This window comes from Pipistrellus kuhlii, unplaced genomic scaffold (assembly GCF_014108245.1).
Source record: "Pipistrellus kuhlii isolate mPipKuh1 unplaced genomic scaffold, mPipKuh1.p scaffold_m20_p_7, whole genome shotgun sequence".
NCBI classification, from domain to species: Eukaryota; Metazoa; Chordata; class Mammalia; order Chiroptera; family Vespertilionidae; genus Pipistrellus; species Pipistrellus kuhlii.
This window is the reverse complement of record NW_023425573.1, coordinates 9,843,841-9,863,758: the sequence shown is the minus strand read 5'-3', so window position 1 is coordinate 9,863,758 and position 19,918 is coordinate 9,843,841. Positions and strand designations below refer to the sequence as shown.

The window sequence follows — 19,918 nt, the reverse complement described above, 5'->3', positions numbered from 1 at the left end:
AGGAAGCCAAGCTTCCTGCAAACCCTGGCTGGCCCAGGCCTCCACTCAAGGCTACAAAGTTTTAGTTATAGAAGATAAGTAAATCCTAACAAAAGTGGCTGGGGCCACAGAGCAAGCAGGAGGCTTGGCTCCACTCAAGGCTACAAAGTTTCATAATTGGCCTGCCTGCAAACCACCACAGGCCCCTCTTCCAGGCCGCTTCACGCCCCAAGGGAACTCCCACCCTGATCTGAGACACCCTTCAGTGCAAACCATCTGGCCCCAACCCATGCACCAGGCCTCTATCCTATCTAATAAAAGAGTAATATGCAGATTGACCATTACTCCAACACACAAGATGTCTGCCCCCATGTTGTCAAAGATGGCTGTCCCTATTAGGTAAACACAAGAAGGCTGCCACAAGATGTTTTGATTTTAGAGAAAGAGGAAGAGAGAGAAACATAAAAGAAGGTGAGAGAGAAACATTGATTCATTGCCTCCTATATACACCCTGACCAGGGATTAAATCCTGGGTATGTGCCCTGATCTGGAATCAAACCAACCACCTTTTGGTCTACAGGACAGTGTTCCAACCAACTGAGCCACACTGGCCAGGGTACAATAATATACTATTTATTATGTCTTTTTATTTTGTTTTTTTAATGCAAGTACGCTACGTGATTTACCCAACTCTCACAATAAATATCTAATTATCCTCATTTTTCAGATGGTGAATCTAGGCCTCAGATAAAATAATACCTAGCTTACAACACCTTAGAGAAATCAGATAGTAGTTTTTCCAAGTTTACACAATTAGAATGTGACTCTATCATGCCATATTTCTTCTGAATTTATAGCTGCAAGTTTCCTTGTTGAACAAAATCTCTTTTTTCATATTCTTTGTGCTATTATTTATATCCTAATTTTGACACTTTCTGCCTTAGTTATATATAATTTTTTTTGGCTCACTATATTATCTATACTGATAAAAGAAAAAGATGCAAATTGAGTGTATATTTGCAACACTCACCAGCCAATCAGGAGTAAATATGCAAATCAACCCAACAAAGATGGTGGGTTAATTTGTATACACAGGTGCTGAGCAGCCTGGGCAGATGTTAGCCTTGTCGCCATATGTTCCTCACCACCCCAGCAGCTCGGGGTCTCTGGACAGAGTGGGAAGGTGAAAAGGCAGCTCTGGCCTGAGTGAAGGCGGTCCAGCATCCAGGGGAAGGATGGCCCATTCTTGTGTGAATCTTCATGCATCGGGCCTCTAGTAAACAGAAAAGCAGCAATCTTCTCTTCTTCATTTTGTATCTTTCTGATATATGTTATGTGTGCAGTAAATGTTCATTGAATTGAAATCTCTAGTTATTTCAATAGTGGTCTATACTCTGGGTGATTGATGTACTTTTGTTTTTTCAATTATCAGACTAAATTTTATAATGCCTATTATTCCTTAGCAGCAGTTTATTTAAAGCCTCCAACATTGATTCTTACATAATAGTCATATTTAAATTCAGTGCTTTATTTTTTTTTTAATTTCTTTATTGATTAAGGTATCACATATTTGTCTTAAACCCCCATTCCAATCCCCCACTCCCCTCAGTGCTTTATTCTTTAACTGCTGATTGAAACAGAAGGCAAAAGTAACAATAAAACAGAACACTTCATTGGGCTTTGAAATAGATTCTTTAATGTTTTGCACCATTAATTTTTTTTTTTAGTAAGAGTAGTGCTAATTTGTCTTTATTACTCTACAAAAGAGACACAAAAATCAATCTTTAAAAAAAAATAAAGTGAATAATTGAGAGTTAAGTATTGAAGTACGTAGAGCTGTCATATCTATTACCTATAATCTAATATTTTGTGAAGGAGATTTAGGAAAACAGAAGTAAAAAACCTTTTAGATAAAAATTTATCCTTTTAGCCGAAACCAGTTTGGCTCAGTGGATAGAGCGTCGGCCTGCGGACTGAAAGGTCCCAGGTTCCATTCCGGTCAAGGGCATGTACCTTCGTTGCAGGCATATCCCCAGTGGGGAGTGTGCAAGAGGCAGCTGATCGAAGACTCTCTCTCATCGATGTTTCTAACTCTCTCTCTCCCTTCCTCTCTGTAAAAAATCAATAAAATACATATAAAATTTTTTTTTACCCTTTTAGATAAAATTTATTCTGCATTTTAACTGAGCCTTTGGAATGTTAACTTGATTTGTCATTTTCTTTTTATTTATAAAGATAATACTGTTCCATGTCTCCTACATTAACCTTAAAAAAGAATATTTTATTTTAAAAGAAATGCAGTAATATCTATAAATTTACTTAGAAAAAACAAGTTTGGGAAAGATACAAAAATAATAATAGTATTTTTTGAGTGGTATAATTCTTGTGATTTTTCAGATTTAATATCTGGAATTTTTTTAAAGGTATCTGATTTTCCTTTTTTGTAATCTACTTTTATAATCATAGTGGAGAAAAGCTTTTCATTAAAAAAACAAAAACAAAAACAAAAACTATATATATATATATATACAAACACACACACACTCACACACACACACATATTTTTTGTTATTTCAGAGTGGGAGAGAGAGAAACATCAATGATGAGAGAGAATCTATAAATTGATTCTGATAGTATTGACATTTTTACCTTATTTCAGGAATTAAAATTCACCCATATTATAATTTTTTGCTTTTGAATAATGCCTTTAATTTTACCAAAATTTAGGAAGACAGAGATAAAAAAACAAGTATATGTAATCCAACATAGAAATAAGTGCTAAATAAAATATCAAATAAAGTGCTCAGGAAAATAATATGAGAATAATTAATTCTGACTTAGATATCTAGGAAGATACCTGTAGGAAAAACTTTAAAGTAGAAGCAGAGTTTTCTAGAAATGAAGATGGTAGGGAGGGAGCAGTCTGAGCAATGACCTGGAATTGGGAATAGTGCATGGTATGTAATCTGTTATATTATAGCTAGAGCCCAGTATGTTGGGAGGAATACAGTGAGAGATGTCTTAATATAATTATGAAATTATTTTTCCTTAAAATTATTTTAAAGGAACCACACCCTCCTAGATTATCAGCAGAGGAAGCAATGCAGAAGCAGACCAAAACCGAGACTTCAACCCTAAACCTATTTCAACACCTCTCTGAACTCAAGTCATTTTTTATAGAGGTAATATCCAACTTGGTAATGTCAGAGAGTTTTCTCTGTGAATTCTATACGCCTCAGTGTTCCTTTTATTCTTCAATATAGGGAGTGGATTATAATATTTAATCCAAAGTAGTAAATAATTCTGAATTATCTCTTCTTGGATTTTTAAAACAATCTTATTGAATGCTTTTGTCTGACTTGTTCCTCTTGGCTTTTTTCTTCTATTTCACATTTTCCTGGCAAGGAAGAATAAATATTTTATTTAAATTGCTCTTTCTGTAAATTGAGATGGTGATAGAGGGAATGTAAAATAACTCTTAATTATAATGTCTGCTCATCTATAAAATATGGACGAATAAGTCAGATTTTTAATTGCTTATATGAAGAGTAGTTGGATAAAACAAGATAATTATGTAATTGAAAGATTTCCTTCCACTTTAATTGTTTAAATATACATACTAAATTACTTTGAATAATTCATAATGTGGTTATGAAATGCATTTGTATCTATGAATTTGGATAGGACAGGTAATAGTAAATCTTTTGGCTAAAAGTTAATAAGAGTCATTCAGAGATGTATATAGAAAAGGCGGTACCTTGCATGTAATGCAGAGAGATTGGTAAACTTTCTTAAAGGTTTGCATAATAGACTCTGGCTATATACATCTAAAGAAACAGCAGAGGAGTGGAATACAAGAAGGTGGTGGGTTTCAGAAGTTACAATTGTGCCATTCAAATATGGTATACAGGCGTCTTCAAACTACGGCCCGCGGGCCACATGCGGCCCGCAGAGGAGTCTGATCCGGCCCGCCAGGTTTTTTGGGCAGTGAGCGCAGCCAAGGTGTTACAGTAGGAATTAGTAGTTCATATAGTCCGGCCCTCCAGCTCTCTGAGGGACCGGGATCTGGCCCCCACTTTAAAAAGTTTGAGGACCCCTGGAAATATCTTTCCTACATTTTTTAATTAAATAAGTTTTAATAGAGTAAAATACTGTGTCACATAATTCATTCTTATTTACAGAAACAGTTTTCAATCGTTTGTGCCTAAGAAAGATAAACAGAATCAACCACTAAACCTCTCTCTTGTATTTTCTAGGGAATTAGTGATGGTATTCCACTAATAAAGGCCATTGTCCCCAAAAGTCAGTCTCGTTCTTTTATGTCTCAAGGCAGTCCTGAGTTACTGGTAAGTTGTTTTATACTTTTTGCACATTGCCATATATATGTATATTACAACTTACCAAAAAAATTAGAAAGTGAAAAAATTTTAAAGCCTTTAAAAAAAATAGAATTTTTTTTTTTTTTTTTTGACTGAATTCAGTGTATATTTGTGCATTTATGGAGAACCTACCAGTGCTCTCTGGTGGGTAACAGAAATACATTTTACTGTATTAACTGCATTACTAATGAGTTTATCCATATATATATCCATCACCTCCCCCTTGCATGACAAAGCGGGGTAGGCCCCTATTCATATTTGAATAGCAACCTGTGGTTTACAAAGCACTTTTTCTTGCATCTCTGTCTACCTCATAACTCTGTGGACCTGTAGATTATTCTTTATGTCCAGTCTAGTTACAGGCTTCCCAAAGGTTAGAGAATTCACCAGATAGCATATTTTTATTTTGCTTGGTGGTTTGTAGTTTTATATTATATCTTTTTTTTTTTAATTAATTAATTTATTTATTTTACATATTTTAATGATTTTTTTTTGCCCCCCTCCCTCCCTCCCCCATATCCCCTCCCTCCCCATAGTTTTATGTCCATTGGTTGTACTTATATGCATGTATACAAGTCCTTCGGTTGATCTATTATCTCCCCCAGATCCTCCTCCCCTCCCCGCTGTAATTTGACAATCTGCTTGTTGCTTTACTGTCTCTATATCTATCTTTTGGTTCATCAGTTTATAATGCTCTTTATTATCCACAAATGAGTGAGGTCATGTGGTGTTTCTCTTTCATTGATTGGCTTATTTCACTCAGCATGATGTTCTCCAATTCCATCCAGGTTGCTGCAAATGATGAGAATTCCTTCTTCTTTATGGCAGCATAGTATTCCATTGTGTAGATGTACCATAGTTTTTGGATCCAATCATCTGCTGACGGGCACCTAGGCTGTTTCCAAATTCTGGCTATTGTAGATTGTGCTGCTATGAACATAGGGGTGCATATATCCTTTCTGATTGGTGTTTCTAGTTTCTTGGGATATATTCCTAGGAGTGGGATTACTGGGTCAAATGGGAGTTCCATTTTCAGTTTAAAAAAAATAGAATTTTTGTAGAATTTGACCAAGTATAGAAATGAATTTTTCATTTTTTATATAGCTTTTATTTTAAGTAGTTTCTATAATTTTAAAGTTTATTTGGAATAATAAATATGTGAAAATATGAGAAAACTTTGTATAAGAAAAGAGAGTATAACATCTTAGGTATTAAAATTTATCATTTAGTAGTAATAATTAGGAAAACGAGAAGTAATACAGAATTGATTATGATTTACTTGCAGCACATGCTAGTGAGTGCTTTAAATGATTTTGTCAATTAGTCCACTTAAATATTCTGTAGGATGAGCAGTATTATTACTGTTCTACAGATGAGAAATTAAAACTCAGAAGTGCCGGGACCGGTTTAACTCAATGGATAGAGCGTCGGCTTGGGGACTGAGGGCACCCGGGTTCGATTCCGGTCAAGGGCATGTACCTTGGTTGCGGGCATATCCCCAGGAGGGGGTGTGCAGGAGGCAGCTAATCGATGACTCTCTCTCATCGATGTTTCTAACTCTCCCTTCCTCTCTCCCTTCCTCTCTGTACAAAATCAATAAAATATATTAAAAACAAAACAAAACAAAAAACTCAGAAGTAACTTGCTTAAAGTCACAGAGCTAGCAAGTAAGGGATCTGGGATTCTGGCATGTGTACCAAACCTAGGTCTGGCTTACTCCAGTTTTGTCACTTAGTAATTATAAAAATAGAGTACAACAGAATGAAAGTTAGAGATTCCAGGATTAGACCTGTTTTTCTAATTATGCATATTATATATTTACTTAGAAAAAACAAGTTTGGGAAAGATACAAAAATAATAATAGTATTTTTTGAGTGGTAGAATTCTTGTGATTTTTCAGATTTAATACCTGTATTTTTTTTTAAAGGTATCTGATTTTCTTTTTTGTAATCTCCTATTTTTATAATCATAGTGGAGAAAAGCTTTTCATTATATATATTTCAGAGAGGGAGAGAGAGAAACATCAATGATGAGAGAGAATCATTGATTGGCTGCCTGCCCCCTGCACGCCCCTAATTGGGGACTGAGCCTGCAACCCGGGCATGTGCCCTTTATGGGAATCGAACCTGGGACCCTTCAGTCCACAGACCCATGCTCTATCCACTGAGCCAAACCAGCTAGGTCAAAAATATTTTATTTTTTAAAAGAAAATATTCACTTTGTGAGATTTTAACAATAAGTTCTAATTTCTGATTATATCATGTGAGCACTTAATTATTCTCTGTTGCTTTCTTTAATCTTTCATTTAATTTTCCTCTTCATATGTTCTTTTTCTAGATAACAGTGAGCATGAATTATGTTATTGGAACCCATGGATGGCTACCTTATGACAGAAACATTTCTAATTACTTTACATTTTTCAAGGATCAAACTGTAACAAATCCAAAGTAAGTAAATGAACATTTAAATAAGTCAGGTATAATACTTATTACCTAGAAAAACAACTAGCTTGATTGATTGGTTTTATTTTTAAAGTAATATTGTATACATCCAGATTTTCTCTCTCCTTTTTTCCTCTTATTGTTTATTTCTTCCTCTCTTCCTTCCCTCCTTTCTATCTTCCTTCTTCCTTTTCCCTGACTTGACACCAGCTTAAAGACAAAATAATTTCTAGCATACCATTATGGAAGCACAAATTATTGGGAATAGTTTTTAGACTTAATTGTCATTATTTTTATTGTTCAATTTTACCTCAATATGTTTTGTGTAATAAGACTTTATTATTTACCTTAGTTATCTTTTAAAATATTCAAAGGCTACATTCTGAGTTCAGTTGAATTATTCCTTATTCTTGAGTTGTTTTAGCTATATTTATTAGAGTCAATGTCTTTTCCTTCTTATCCCACGTAAGACTTAGTACTGTTTTGCTTTGCCCAAAGTATACCGTCAGTAAATTAACACTGAATAATAAAGGTTTGGAGCTGAATGAAGGGTCAGAATTGGCCCTCATTATTCATAACACACAATGAAGTATAATCACTTCTTTGTATCTTTCTGCAGAATTTAGGTTGGCTAAGGGCACAGGTATTTCAGTGGCAAACAGATAAAACCCATACGCTTTCTTTGGTTGGAATGGAAAATGATCTTCATGGGTATTTATTGTTGGATACATATTTATGTCTTTGTGTTAGTAGATCCCAGTTTCAGTTTGTTTCTCCCATCCAAGTACTAACCAGGCCCAACCCTGCCTAGCTTCCGAAATCAGACAAGATCGGGCGCGTTCAGGGTGGTATGGCCGTAGACAATTTCTGACTTTATCTTTATACAGGGTTGGACAAAAAGTAGGTTTACTGTTGTGAGTACATAAAACACAGGCAGTTTGTTCTTGTATTATTATTTTTAATTATATTATGTATTATAATGGTAAACCTACTTTTATCAAACCTGTACTGAGAGGCTACTATTTACAAAATTGGCTTTGAAAAGCAAGATTTAAATTTTTTTACACCTTTACCAATTTCAATTTATTTATGCTTAATCCTTGAGGCTTTGTTGTATAAAATTTTATTTTATGAAAAGTATAAAGTAAGATTAATGTATTTTCTGAAAGTCTTAATCATTTATTAATAGACATTTCAAATTGAAGATCGAACAGACATTTTATTTCTTTTTTAGAGATGTTAAAAAAATAGTTAAAGTCTAAGTGATCTTTAAAGGAAAAATCTAATATTTAATTGTGTTTACAGAACTCAGCGTACTCTGAATGGTCCTTTTGCTCCAGGGCTGGAGATCACTTCTAAGCTATTTATAGTGTCACATGATGCAAAGTTGCTTTTCAGTGCTGGACATTGGGATAATAGCATTCAAGTGATGTCACTTACAAAAGGCAAAATTATTTCACACAATATCAGACATATGGGTAAGCATTAACATTTTTCTCCCCCAACTCCAAAATGTCTCTATTTTTTTTAACTATAAAAGGAAGAGAAAAAAAAAAGTAGTACATACTTATTAGGAAAAAAATTACATTTTACCTTTGAAGCTGAGTGTACTTTTTGATAGAGCAGTGTTATATATATTGTATGCTTTCTTTAAGAGTGTCTAATATATTTTGGGTATATTAACCACCTTATAAATTAAATACAGCTTTATAGTATCTTAAAGATGTTAGGCTAAAGTCTTTAAAAATTTGTTGATAGAAATAAGAATTTTAAGACAAAGTGGTAAGAAGAAAAAATCTGTCATAGTTGAATAGTACATCAACTGTCCTATTACTTTGTTAAACCATGAAAAAGGTAAAATTGTTGAATGTTCTTTTACCTGGTACTTCTTAGTGTCTTAGTGTTCAATATAAGTATAAAATGAGTAGATTTTCCCCTAATAAACTTAATAATTAAATTTAGGAAAGAAAGTATTTTATATTGAAAATCTATGGTATATTATGTACTACATTGGTTAAGGTCACATATGTTGTATAGGATTACAGTTCCAAATGAGAGTAAAAGGTGAATGGGGATGAGAGAGCAGAGAAACATATCAGAATTTACTGGGGCTCCATTTCAAGCTACAAACCTTCTGCCATGATTCTGACAGGCATTTCCCTGTCCTGTGTCTACACTTCTCCCTCGTAGAAGGGTGGCCCCAAAGAAAGCTCTCGTGTGTGATTTTAATACTGCTGCCTTTCCGTGCCACTCTTCTCGGTGCTTTTCCAAAGCCAGTTCTATATTTCTCTATTAGAACAACTGATTTAGTAATAGTTTTAGCATAAACTAAAATTGCCTGTTCCATTCCAGCAAAACCAAGCAATTTAATTTACCTTTTTTGTTTTTATTTTTTCTTGCAGATATTGTGACTTGTTTAGCTACAGATTACTGTGGAATACATTTGATTTCTGGTTCCAGAGATACTACATGTATGATATGGCAAATAACACAACAGGTAGTTACACATTTAAATACTCTGTTTAGGTCAGAGATTCACCTTGGGAATACTATTGAAATGTTCTAATTAGAATAGTGAATTCTTCTCTGGCATAGAATGATTATTTGAGCTCCTTTGTATTCTTTTGCCCTCATTCTGTCCTGACCTAAATCACTACATTTTATCCTAGGTTTATTGTCTGGTTCTTTACCTTTTATCCCCTATTATTTTCCAAATACTCCCAAAGAAGACATACAGATGACCAATAGACATATGAAAAAATGCTCAGAGTCACTAATCGTAAGAGAGATGCAAACTAAAACCACAATGAGACATAAACTCAACACCTACAAAAATGGCTACCTACCATTAATAAATCAACAAGCAGGTGCTGGCGAGGATGTGGAGAAAAGGGAACCCTAGTGCACTGTTGGGGGAAAACAGTATGAATTTCTTTTAAAAATTAAAAATTGAACTGCCTTTTGACCTAGTGATCCCACTTCTTGGAATAAATCCTAAGAATTCCAAAATACCAATCAGAACGAATATATGATCCCTATGTGCATAGCAGCATTATTCACAATAGTCAAGATCTGGAAACAGTTTAAGTGTACATTAATAGATGAATGGATTAAAAAAAAAAAAACAACTGCTACATTTACACAATGGAATATTACATGTCTGTCAAAAGGAAGGAACTCCTAACCTTCTGCAATAGCATGGATTGGCCTGGAGATTATTAAACAAAATAAGTCACTCAGAGAGAGAGAAATAATATGATGTCATTTACATGTGGATTCTAATGAACAAAATAAACTGATGAACAAAAAAACAGCCTGATTCATGGATACATGGTACAGACTGACAGATATCAGAGGGGGTTGGGTGGGATGGAATGGATAAAGAACGTGAAGAGAATAGACAAAGAACATATATGCATAGCCCAGGGACACACACACAGTGTGGTGAGGACCAGAGGGAAGGGAGGGCGAGGTCTGGGTGGAGGTGTACAAAGGAGGGTAAAATGGGGGACATCTGTAATAGTATCAACAACAACAAAAAAAAAGTATTGATTCAATAAAATAAAACCTCGGAAATTAAATTATAAAATACCATTTCAAGATAAAAACGGAAATTGCAAAAGAATCAAACTGAGATCCAAACCATTGCCATTACAAATATACAAAATCCAAAGAATAAGTAGTAAGGGTCAAATTTGATGTGACTAAAAATAATATTAGCATGGAAGGTAGAATTAGTGTAAAAAACAAAATAATTAAAGCTATTAGATAAAGAGTGATTACTATTGAAATCAGCAAAGTCAATATAAAGATAATTGATGTTCCTAAATAGGTACTCAAATTAATGAAAAAGAGAAAGTGTTGAGAAATATAATAGAAAACATTTCTTTGAAGTGAAGGGAGAATAAACTTGTAGAAAAGGGCAAACAATATACCTGTTAAAATTAATCCAAAATAATCAACTTTGAAACTATTCAGATATTAACTTTTGAGCTACCAAATATTGAGAGTAATTTTAGAACCCAAGGAGAAACAAGAATGAGTAATGTGAACACAGTCAGTGGTTAGAACTAGTTGCAATGTTAGTTTGTAATTAGACAGTTTAAATACAACATAAAATATTTTAGCAGGAAGTAGTCTACAAGGCAATTACCTTTGCTTTTCTGTTTCAATATTAGGGAGGTGTTCCTGTGGGTTTAGCATCTAAACCCTTTCAGATTCTTTATGGACACACTGATGAGGTACTGAGTGTCGGCATCAGCACTGAGCTTGACATGGCAGTGTCAGGATCAAGGGTAAGATTTCACCTTTAAGAAATGCTAATTTTTCTATATATAATATTTGTTTAATCCTTATCCATGGATATGTTATTTAATTTATTTGAGAGAGACGAGAGAGAGAGGAAGGGGAAGAGAGAGAAATGAGAGAGAGAGAGAGATGAGAAAGAAACATTGATTTGTTGCCTCCCATATACTACATAGCCACAGGAGATTGAACCTATTATCTGGGTATAAGCCCTGACCAGGAATTGAACCTCACTCTTGGTATACGGAATGATGTTCCAAACAACTGAGCAACCTGGCCAGGGGTAGAGCAATATTTATATTTAAATTTTTTGTAGGGGAATTGATAAAAGTATAGAACTTTTTATTCTGTGTAGGACTTTGCAAAACTAGAAAACTGCAGAAAGAAATTTAGACAACTTTATTTTGGGAATTTACTGGTCTTATTATTTAAGGATAATAGGGCATTTTAAGAAATAAAATACTATTTGAAATTTCAAGATTGGAATTTTTCCTCAAGTACTTGGTGGAATAATCACTTTCTCAGTTCGTTTCCCATATTTATCCAGTCCACTTTCTTTTTTCTATTTTGGTGTCTTTTTTTCTTTTTCATTTTCTAATATTTTCTGTGTGTAGGATGGCACTGTGCTTATACATACTATTCAGAAAGGTCAGTACCTGAGGACTTTACGACCACCTTGTGAGAGTTCTCTGCTCCTGACCATTCCCAATTTGGCCATATCCTGGGAAGGTCATATTGTCATCTACTCCAGCATTGAAGAAAAGACCACCCTCAAGGTATCTACCAGTTTCATGCAGTAGGGCTTGACTATAAGCTTGTTTTTTTCCTTCCTACATTATATATATGAAACATTTTGAAGGAGGGAAGAAAACCATATTTTAAAAAGAATGTGTTTTCCTTTTATCCAATTTGTTCATTCCATATAATTACCTTACCCTATCACAATCTCAGCCTCATGTTTGTATTTTGTTTTAGGGATTTCTTTTGTCCTACAAAATATATTATTTCAAAAATAATTTCTGGTTATGTAATAATTTCTTATTGCCAAGACAGGGTATACATATACAAACCATAAATTTTATATGTTTACTTGCAGTGATAAAGCTTTTTTAAAATATTAAGAGAATTTATATTTGTTTTAAGAATGTAGGGGGATTTTTTTTGTTTTTGTTTTTGTTTTTTGGTTTTTACTGGATGAGGTTTTAATTCTTTTGAAAGAGTAAGAAGAGTTCTCTTTTTTTTTTTAGATATATTTTATTGATTTTTTTACAGAGAGGAAGAGAGAGGGATAGAAAGTTAGAAACATCGATGAGAAAGAATGATCGATCAGCTGCCTCTTGCACACCCCCTACTGGGGATGTGCCTGCAACCAAGGTACATGCCCTTGACCAGAATTGAACCCGCAACCTTTCAGTTTGCAGTCCGACGCTCTATCCACTGAGCCAAACCGGTTTCGGCAGAAGAATTCTTATTTAGTATTTATTTACATGGCAGTCTGATTTGAAATTACTAGAGTAATTATATTGTACTTTCTCTTAAAATATAACCATGTGTTTATTCCAATATTTTAAATCTAATAATCATTCTGTTATATAGTTTTAATTAACAGTATTAAAACTCAGTTTTAAATTGAGATAATTTTCTTCATCTAATCTTTGCAGGATAAGAATGCATTGCATCTGTTTTCTGTAAATGGAAAGTGTCTAGGATCTCAAGTCCTGAAGGAACAAGTATCAGATATATGCATAATTGGAGAACACATTGTCATGGGTAGTTTACAAGGGTTTCTGTCAATAAGAGATCTCCACAGGTAAATAATAAGAATTATTGAAGTAAAAATTATTACTCTAAGGTTTCTAACATTTTGGTTTGCAGTTTATTATGAACATGCCTTTTTTTTTTTTAGTAACTATGAAAAAAATGAAGCTAATTTATTTCTGGATTAGTAAAGTATAGATGTGCATTTTTTTAAATGTAAACATTTTATACTAGGTATATTTTACCACAATTATAGATTTGGAAATTTGTCCAATTACAGTTTGAATTTTCACAAACTAAAGTTAGGGGTTTTAAAAATATTTTTTAAATTGTGGTAAAACTAAAGTATTTTAAAGGCTAATGTGTCTCTTTATGATTGTGTGTGTGGAGATAAAATTGGTGGAGAATCTTATTATTTAATGCAGTGATGGAGAAGGAAGTTTGAATAGTGGATATGTTTTATGTTTCCTATATGCTTACATATTCTTTTTTCTCTTTATAAAGAAACTTATTGTGGCTTATTTATATTCCTCAAACTGTTTTGGCTTTTCCAAAAACAGTTTTTTCTAAATTATTTCCTGATCCAAGATGGTCTATCTTAATGCATTCAATCAGAATTACTTCTATAACCAACATCTCTTTTCTGTTTTTGTATTTCCCTTCTCATTTTTATCTTTCTTCTGTGGTAGAGCACTCCAACATATTATTCCAACATTTTGTTTTACAACCTTACTTGCAGGGCATTTTTAAGAAAATTCCAAATTAGAAAAATCAATGGGCTATTTTAGCAGGTTAGTGTAGAATATTCATTACATCATAAGGTTCTTTATTCTCTAATAATAAAAGTTGTGGGTATTTTTTCTAATGGTGTATTATATTTCATATGAAATTTTAAATGTGTATTATTTTATCATACTATTTTATATGTTTTACATATTATATCTTTTAAGGTAAAGTAAATAGACCAATTTTATTGACCTTATCCCCCCCACATATATTTTTTGAGCTTTTACCCTTCTTATTCAACTTTAACTTGTTAATCAGCAAGATAAACGTCATTTAATAAGCGCTCATATATATGGTTAGAAGAAAAACAGATGTTGAAAATAAAGAAAAGATCTCTTTTAAGTAATGCTATAAATGTGGACCCTTGTGTGAGGCACTCAGACTTTCTGAACCTAAATCCCACATCTCTAAAATTAAAATACACAACTAGGTTATTATTAAGTTAACTTCAGGAATAAAATTCTAAGAATCTATTATATATTTATATAATATTGTATTTATGTACACATGTATTTATGTGTGTGTTTTTTATTTCTCTTTTAGTTTGAATCCCAGTGTCACCCCATTATCCATGAGAATGCCTATCCATTGTGTTTCTGTAACCAAAGAATATAGCCATATTCTGGTAGGATTAGAAGATGGCAAATTGATTATAGTGGGTGTTGGCAAGCCAGCTGAGGTAAAACCTTGTTAAGAATTTCATTTGCCATAATTTGGGGGATTTCTTTGGTTCTTCTTCATTCCAACTGAATCAAAAATATCTGTTATAGTCTTAGCTGTTTGGCTCCATGGATAGAGCGTCAGCCTGCAGACTGAAGTATCCTAGGTTTGATTCTGGTCAAGGATACGTGCCTGGTTGTGGGCTCGATTCTTAGTTGGGGGTGTGCAGGAGGCAGCTGATCAGTGATTCTCTGTCATCATTGATGTTTCTATATCTCCCTCTCCTTTCTTCTCTGAAATCAATTTAAATATATATACTAGTATATATATTTGGACAAACAAATTTTAAAAATGATTTTTCAAAGGGCAATAAAAAGGTTAAAATTAGTAGTATTCACGAGTGTTGATTATATTATATGGTTGAAAGCACACATTTGGCAATTTTCCTCTGTTACTTTGTATGAATAAGAAATTTATTTTATTCTCTTTCCTTAATAATAGTTATTCTTCTTTTCTCTGGATTATTTTAAACAGATGCGTTCAGGGCAGCTTTCTCGAAAATTGTGGGGATCGAGCAAGCGACTCAGCCAGATTTCATCTGGAGAAACTGAATATAATACTCAAGATTCCAACTGATTGTTATTTCCATCTTCTCTCATGGGGAACTGAAACTCAACTTACTGCTTTGTCACTTTAACCACATCTACCAACTGTCGGAAATGTTTCAGGGTTTTATCCCTGAAAATTACTTAGGGATTACCAAAATTTGGTATGGTATATGTATAAAGATATCTGTTGTATTATTATTCACGTTAAAAATTTCTGGTTAACATTATTCTATTTAACTAATTCTTGGCCCGCACTATGATAGATTTTAGAAAATTTACTTTATTATATTCAATGCTCTATTTTAATGATCATTAGTCCATTTTGAAAAAGAAACTTCTAAAAAATTAAGTTATACTTAATATACTTATTCTAAATAGCAATATTTAAAGTAAATCTAATAAAAGTACAAATAAGACGGTTGAAAGACATGGCTTTTAATATATTCTTTAATCATTTTTCTATTTACTGACCACCATATTTTTAAAAGAGTCAATTTACTTGGATCTCCTGATTGAAGTAATATTTTAAAGGTATTTGTTGCATACTTGTATTTTCATAACTCTGTATAAATTCCAGATTTTCCTGATTAGTTGAAAAAAAGTCTATTGAAACTGGTACATTGGTTCATTCCACTACTACTTAAGCAAATCACTAGTAAGATTTTATTGAAATGTATTATTATTATTAAATAATAAAGGTTGAGTAGGAATAAGAGAAACTAGAGATACAAAATGCTGATTATAATTTTGACAATTGGGTCCTTACCGTAGAAACATTTGCAGCACAATTTATATCTTCAAAGTTCAAAATTTCTTGACTTTTTCTTTACTAAGTGAATACTTCGTTTTCCCCTGATAATAGAAGAGTTAGCAATAATACCCAAATATATTACATTTCTCAGTAGGTCTTCCACATGATAGATGTATTAATGGGGAAGATATGTATAACTTAAACTAGTCATTTAGATATAGTAATTTTTAAAGATACACATTTCTATTTCATGTTATGTGTAACTTTTAGAATTACAGTTATTTTTATTATGCATAGCTAAATGTTACATTATGCTTTATTTAAGATTTTACAGTAAAAGGTTGATAGATTTATTTTGGAATTCAAAAAGAATGTTAAACCTAGTGCTTTTATAAGGTCATTTCTTGAATTAGATCAGAGAGCTTTTACAACTCTGAGTGTCATTAATTTGAGATTCTATGAGTTTGGGGGCATTTATGAATCCCTTGAGATAGTGAGAAAATTTTTTGGAATGAATAGTGGTATCGCTTTCTTAAAGGGGTCTGTGGTCAGGAGAAAAAAAAGATATTTTCTACACTAATAGCTTCTTAAAATAAGAATATTCTTTTTCATCCCACAAATCATAGATTTCCTTATATCAACTGTCATCTCAATTGAATCTTTAAAAAGTTTTCTCTTACCAATTCTTCTCTCCTGGTACCCACAGTATCTACTATCCTTTTCTTTATAACTCTGTGAATGAGTAAAAATTTATAAGAAGTAAAGGATTCTGTTTAGGGAAGCTTTTTGAGTAGATTTTATCTGCGTCTTAACTAATAAAAGGTTGTGTATTCGAATAATTTCTTCCTAATTATTTTAACTCCTATTTTATTCAGTAAAAAACAGTGCTGTTTGAGATAAATAACACTGAAATAAGTTGGTGCAGTAACTGTAAAATAGAACATATGTAAATGTATAGGTTTCCTTCTTGAGGAATTTGGGTGAAAATGTCTCAAGTCAATAGAGATAATTATGAAGTTTTTTGATATTTATTACTTCTATTAGTTTTATCATTCTATTTTAATTTTTATCTTACATTTTTTATGTGGTTTCAAGTTAGCAGACTAACATGATTGCTTTTTGGTATTTTAAATGTTGATCTGTAAAAAAATCTTTCTAAATTAACACTACAAATTTTCTTCTTATTATTTATCCTAATATTTTGATAGAAGGATGTTTCTTCATTTAAGGTCATTTAATACTGGTTTTGAAAATTATTTTAGATGCTTACAAGTTACAAAAAGTTTAATTTAGATTACCAAGGGAAATTCCTAAATTTATGGTTTTTACTTAGCTGCTTTTTAGATGGAGGAACTGAACAAGCAGTACTCATTTTATAGCACAAGTAGGCAGCTTTGTTCACAGTAAAATAGATATCCTACCTGCACTGACAAATGAGCAGAGCAGAGGAATTATACTTTATATTACTCTGTCCAAAAGTAAAAACCCAAAATGTAGAATTTTGAAGTAAATCTTTGAGAATACTAGCAACAGTCTGGAGGAACAGAACTTAAAGTGTATCTATTAAAATAAGCAAATATAGTAGAACCATTGGTTGAATAATATATTTCTCCTTTAAACAGGTTAGTCCAGTGAATTAAAAATCACTAGATAACCCTAGCTGGTTTGGCTCAGTGGATAACAGTGTCGGCCTGAGGACAGAAGGGTCCCAGGTTTGATTCTGGTCAAGGGCACATGCCCAGGTTGCGGGCTCGATCCACAGTAGGGGGTGTGCAGGAGGCAGCCGATCAGAGGTTTTCTCTCATCATCGATGTTTATCTCTCCCTCTCCCTTCCTCTCTGAAATCAATAAAAATATATTTTAAAAAATCAAAATCGCTAGATAATCACAGGAAAGATGTATTTTGGGAGATTCTGGTGTATTTAGATACTATCCATATAAATTATTCCTATATTATATAATGGGAGATATTAACAATATCATTAGAATGGACTAACAGGTGGACATTTCAGTTAATGAATACATCTCAACTTGTCTGTTATAAAGTCTACAGTACTTTTCATTTGCTTTTGTTTCTTGATAGTTGACAATGGTAATGATGGAAATAAAATTCTCAGCATTCTATTAATGAGATATTTATAGTAAGATATGATTTTACTTTTAGAAAGTAAGGTTAGGTATGAAAACATATAACTGTGCTCACTTAGAGAATAAAAAAGCTTTATAAGCTCTTTTCCAATTCTCAATTAGTATTTTCATTTTCTTAAAATTGGAGGAGAGAAGATAAAATAATACATCTCTTTTCAACTATCCCCAGTTAGTATTTTGTCATTTGCTTAGTTAAAATTAGAGGAGAAAAGATAAAATAGACCGTTACATGAAAATTTAGGAAAGTATATGATAATGAAGCTTAGCCAGTTGGTTTAAAATATTTTTAAGTGTGGACCATGGCTGATTGTTCAGTTCATTACAGTATTGTCCTGATATGCCAAGGTTGTGGGTTTGATGTCTCATCAGGGCACATACAAGAATCAACCAATGAATGCATAAATAAATGGAACAATATATCTCTCTCTCTCATCTCTCTCTAATAATTAAAAATATTGTAAGCATGTGAAGCTTATGATAGCTATGAATAAGTTTCTATGTATTAATTTTCTTGAGGTCACAGTGCTTTTTTTTAAAGGATACATGCTTTTGTAGGAGATAAAATGCCAATTATTCATTTGTCATTAGCAAGGAACATTAGTAAAGCTTTTTTTCCCTATGTAAAGCATATAAATATTCTTAAAGAGCTGTTATTAAAAATCAGTTTTGCTTCTGCAGGAATAAGTGTATCCTCATACTTAATTAGAATTTAGAATTGTAAGTTGAATCTTAACCTAAGATTTTTTTTACATATTGCTTGAGTAAGATAGGCAAAGAAAATTTTAACTTGAATTCCAGCTGCCCAGGAGCCTGCAGGTCCTTGCTTCCGGAGGAGCACCACTCCTGTAGTTCCCTCTGCCCCCCCGCCCTCCCTCTCACAACAGGCATCCCACCCCATCTGGCCACTTTGTGCCTGCATATGCAAATTAACCCACAATATTTGTGAATTAATTTGCATACTCCTGATTTGGTTATTGTTGTCATGGAGATACAGTCAAATTGCATATTTCTTTTATTAGTGTAGATTATATGAAAAATACTATCTTATGTATTCGATAATAGTATGGGTTGGGTAAAGTTTGGTCTTTTCAAATACATCATTAAACTTGTCTTCCATAAATAAGTTTTTAAACCAATCTTTAGGTTAGAGTTTTTGAGTGACATAAGAAATGAAATATATTCTTTTTCTTTTCTAAATCTAATCTATTTTATCAGCCAGACACATAGCTTGTCCTAATTACTGTTTCTCTCATCAACTGAAACTTGTTCATTCCAAGTAAGTGACCAGTCTTAAGAATTTTTATCACTCTCTCAACAAATATCAATTCTCATTATTCTTTTTGCCTAATTCATTTATCATATATACTCAACATTTGAATTGTTTAAACTTGACCACATGTATAACATTGTTTTAGAGAGTTTTCCTTCATCAGAGACTTGGTGGTACTTTTTCTGATGACATTAGGCAGTGGCAATTTATTGTTATCAGTCATCATTTCAGTAGGATTAAAATGTTGGCCACAACCATGCTTCTTTAATTTGAATCTAGCATTTTCTAGGCCAGTGTTTGTTTTCTTTTCTTTCCTTTCTTATTTTATTTATTTATTTATTTATTTATTTTTGTCAATCCTCACTAAGGATATTTTTTTTCCATTGATTTTCAGAGAGAGTGGAAGGAAATGGGAAGAGAGAGAGAGAGAGCAGTGAGAAAGGCACATCGATTGGTTGCCTCTTGCAAGGGTATCGAACCTGCAACCCAGGGAATCATACCCAGGAACTGAACCTGGGACCCTCCAGTGCACAGGCCAATGCTCTAACCATGGAGAAACACCAGTTAGGGCTCTTTTTCTTTAGCTCTCACCCAAGGATATACTTTTATTGATTTTTAGGGAGAAAAACATCGATCGGTTGCCTCCTGTGCATGCCTTAGCTGAAGATCAAACGCCCATCCCAGATATGTGCCCTGACTGGAAATAGAACCTGCAACCTTTTGGTGTATGGGATGACACTCCAATCAACTGAGCTTTTTTTTAAAAATATATATTTTTGTATTGATTTTTAAAGAGGGAGTAAAAGCGATACAGTGAGAAACATTGATTGGCT

At 32.9% G+C, this 19,918-nt stretch overlaps 1 protein-coding gene across 8 annotated transcripts in view; it reads left to right on the top strand.

The window, feature by feature from the left end:
- NBEAL1 (neurobeachin like 1) overlaps positions 1-17,304 on the top strand; it is a 109,899-nt gene extending 92,595 nt beyond the window's left edge. For 6 of the 8 annotated variants that reach the window (XM_036420685.2, XM_045575607.1, XM_036420683.2 and 3 more), the window contains 10 exons: positions 3,045-3,161; positions 4,236-4,325; positions 6,696-6,805; positions 8,105-8,277; positions 9,202-9,296; positions 10,978-11,094; positions 11,719-11,880; positions 12,766-12,914; positions 14,192-14,327; positions 14,843-17,304. In XM_036420685.2, the coding sequence (XP_036276578.1) occupies positions 3,045-3,161; positions 4,236-4,325; positions 6,696-6,805; positions 8,105-8,277; positions 9,202-9,296; positions 10,978-11,094; positions 11,719-11,880; positions 12,766-12,914; positions 14,192-14,327; positions 14,843-14,944 (1,251 nt within the window). In that variant the 3' untranslated portion in view covers positions 14,945-17,304. The remainder of the gene's footprint in view (positions 1-3,044; positions 3,162-4,235; positions 4,326-6,695; positions 6,806-8,104; positions 8,278-9,201; positions 9,297-10,977; positions 11,095-11,718; positions 11,881-12,765; positions 12,915-14,191; positions 14,328-14,842) is intronic. The other 2 variants (XM_036420686.2, XM_036420684.2) reach the window with 2 other exon arrangements.
- Positions 17,305-19,918: the final 2,614 nt, after the last annotated feature.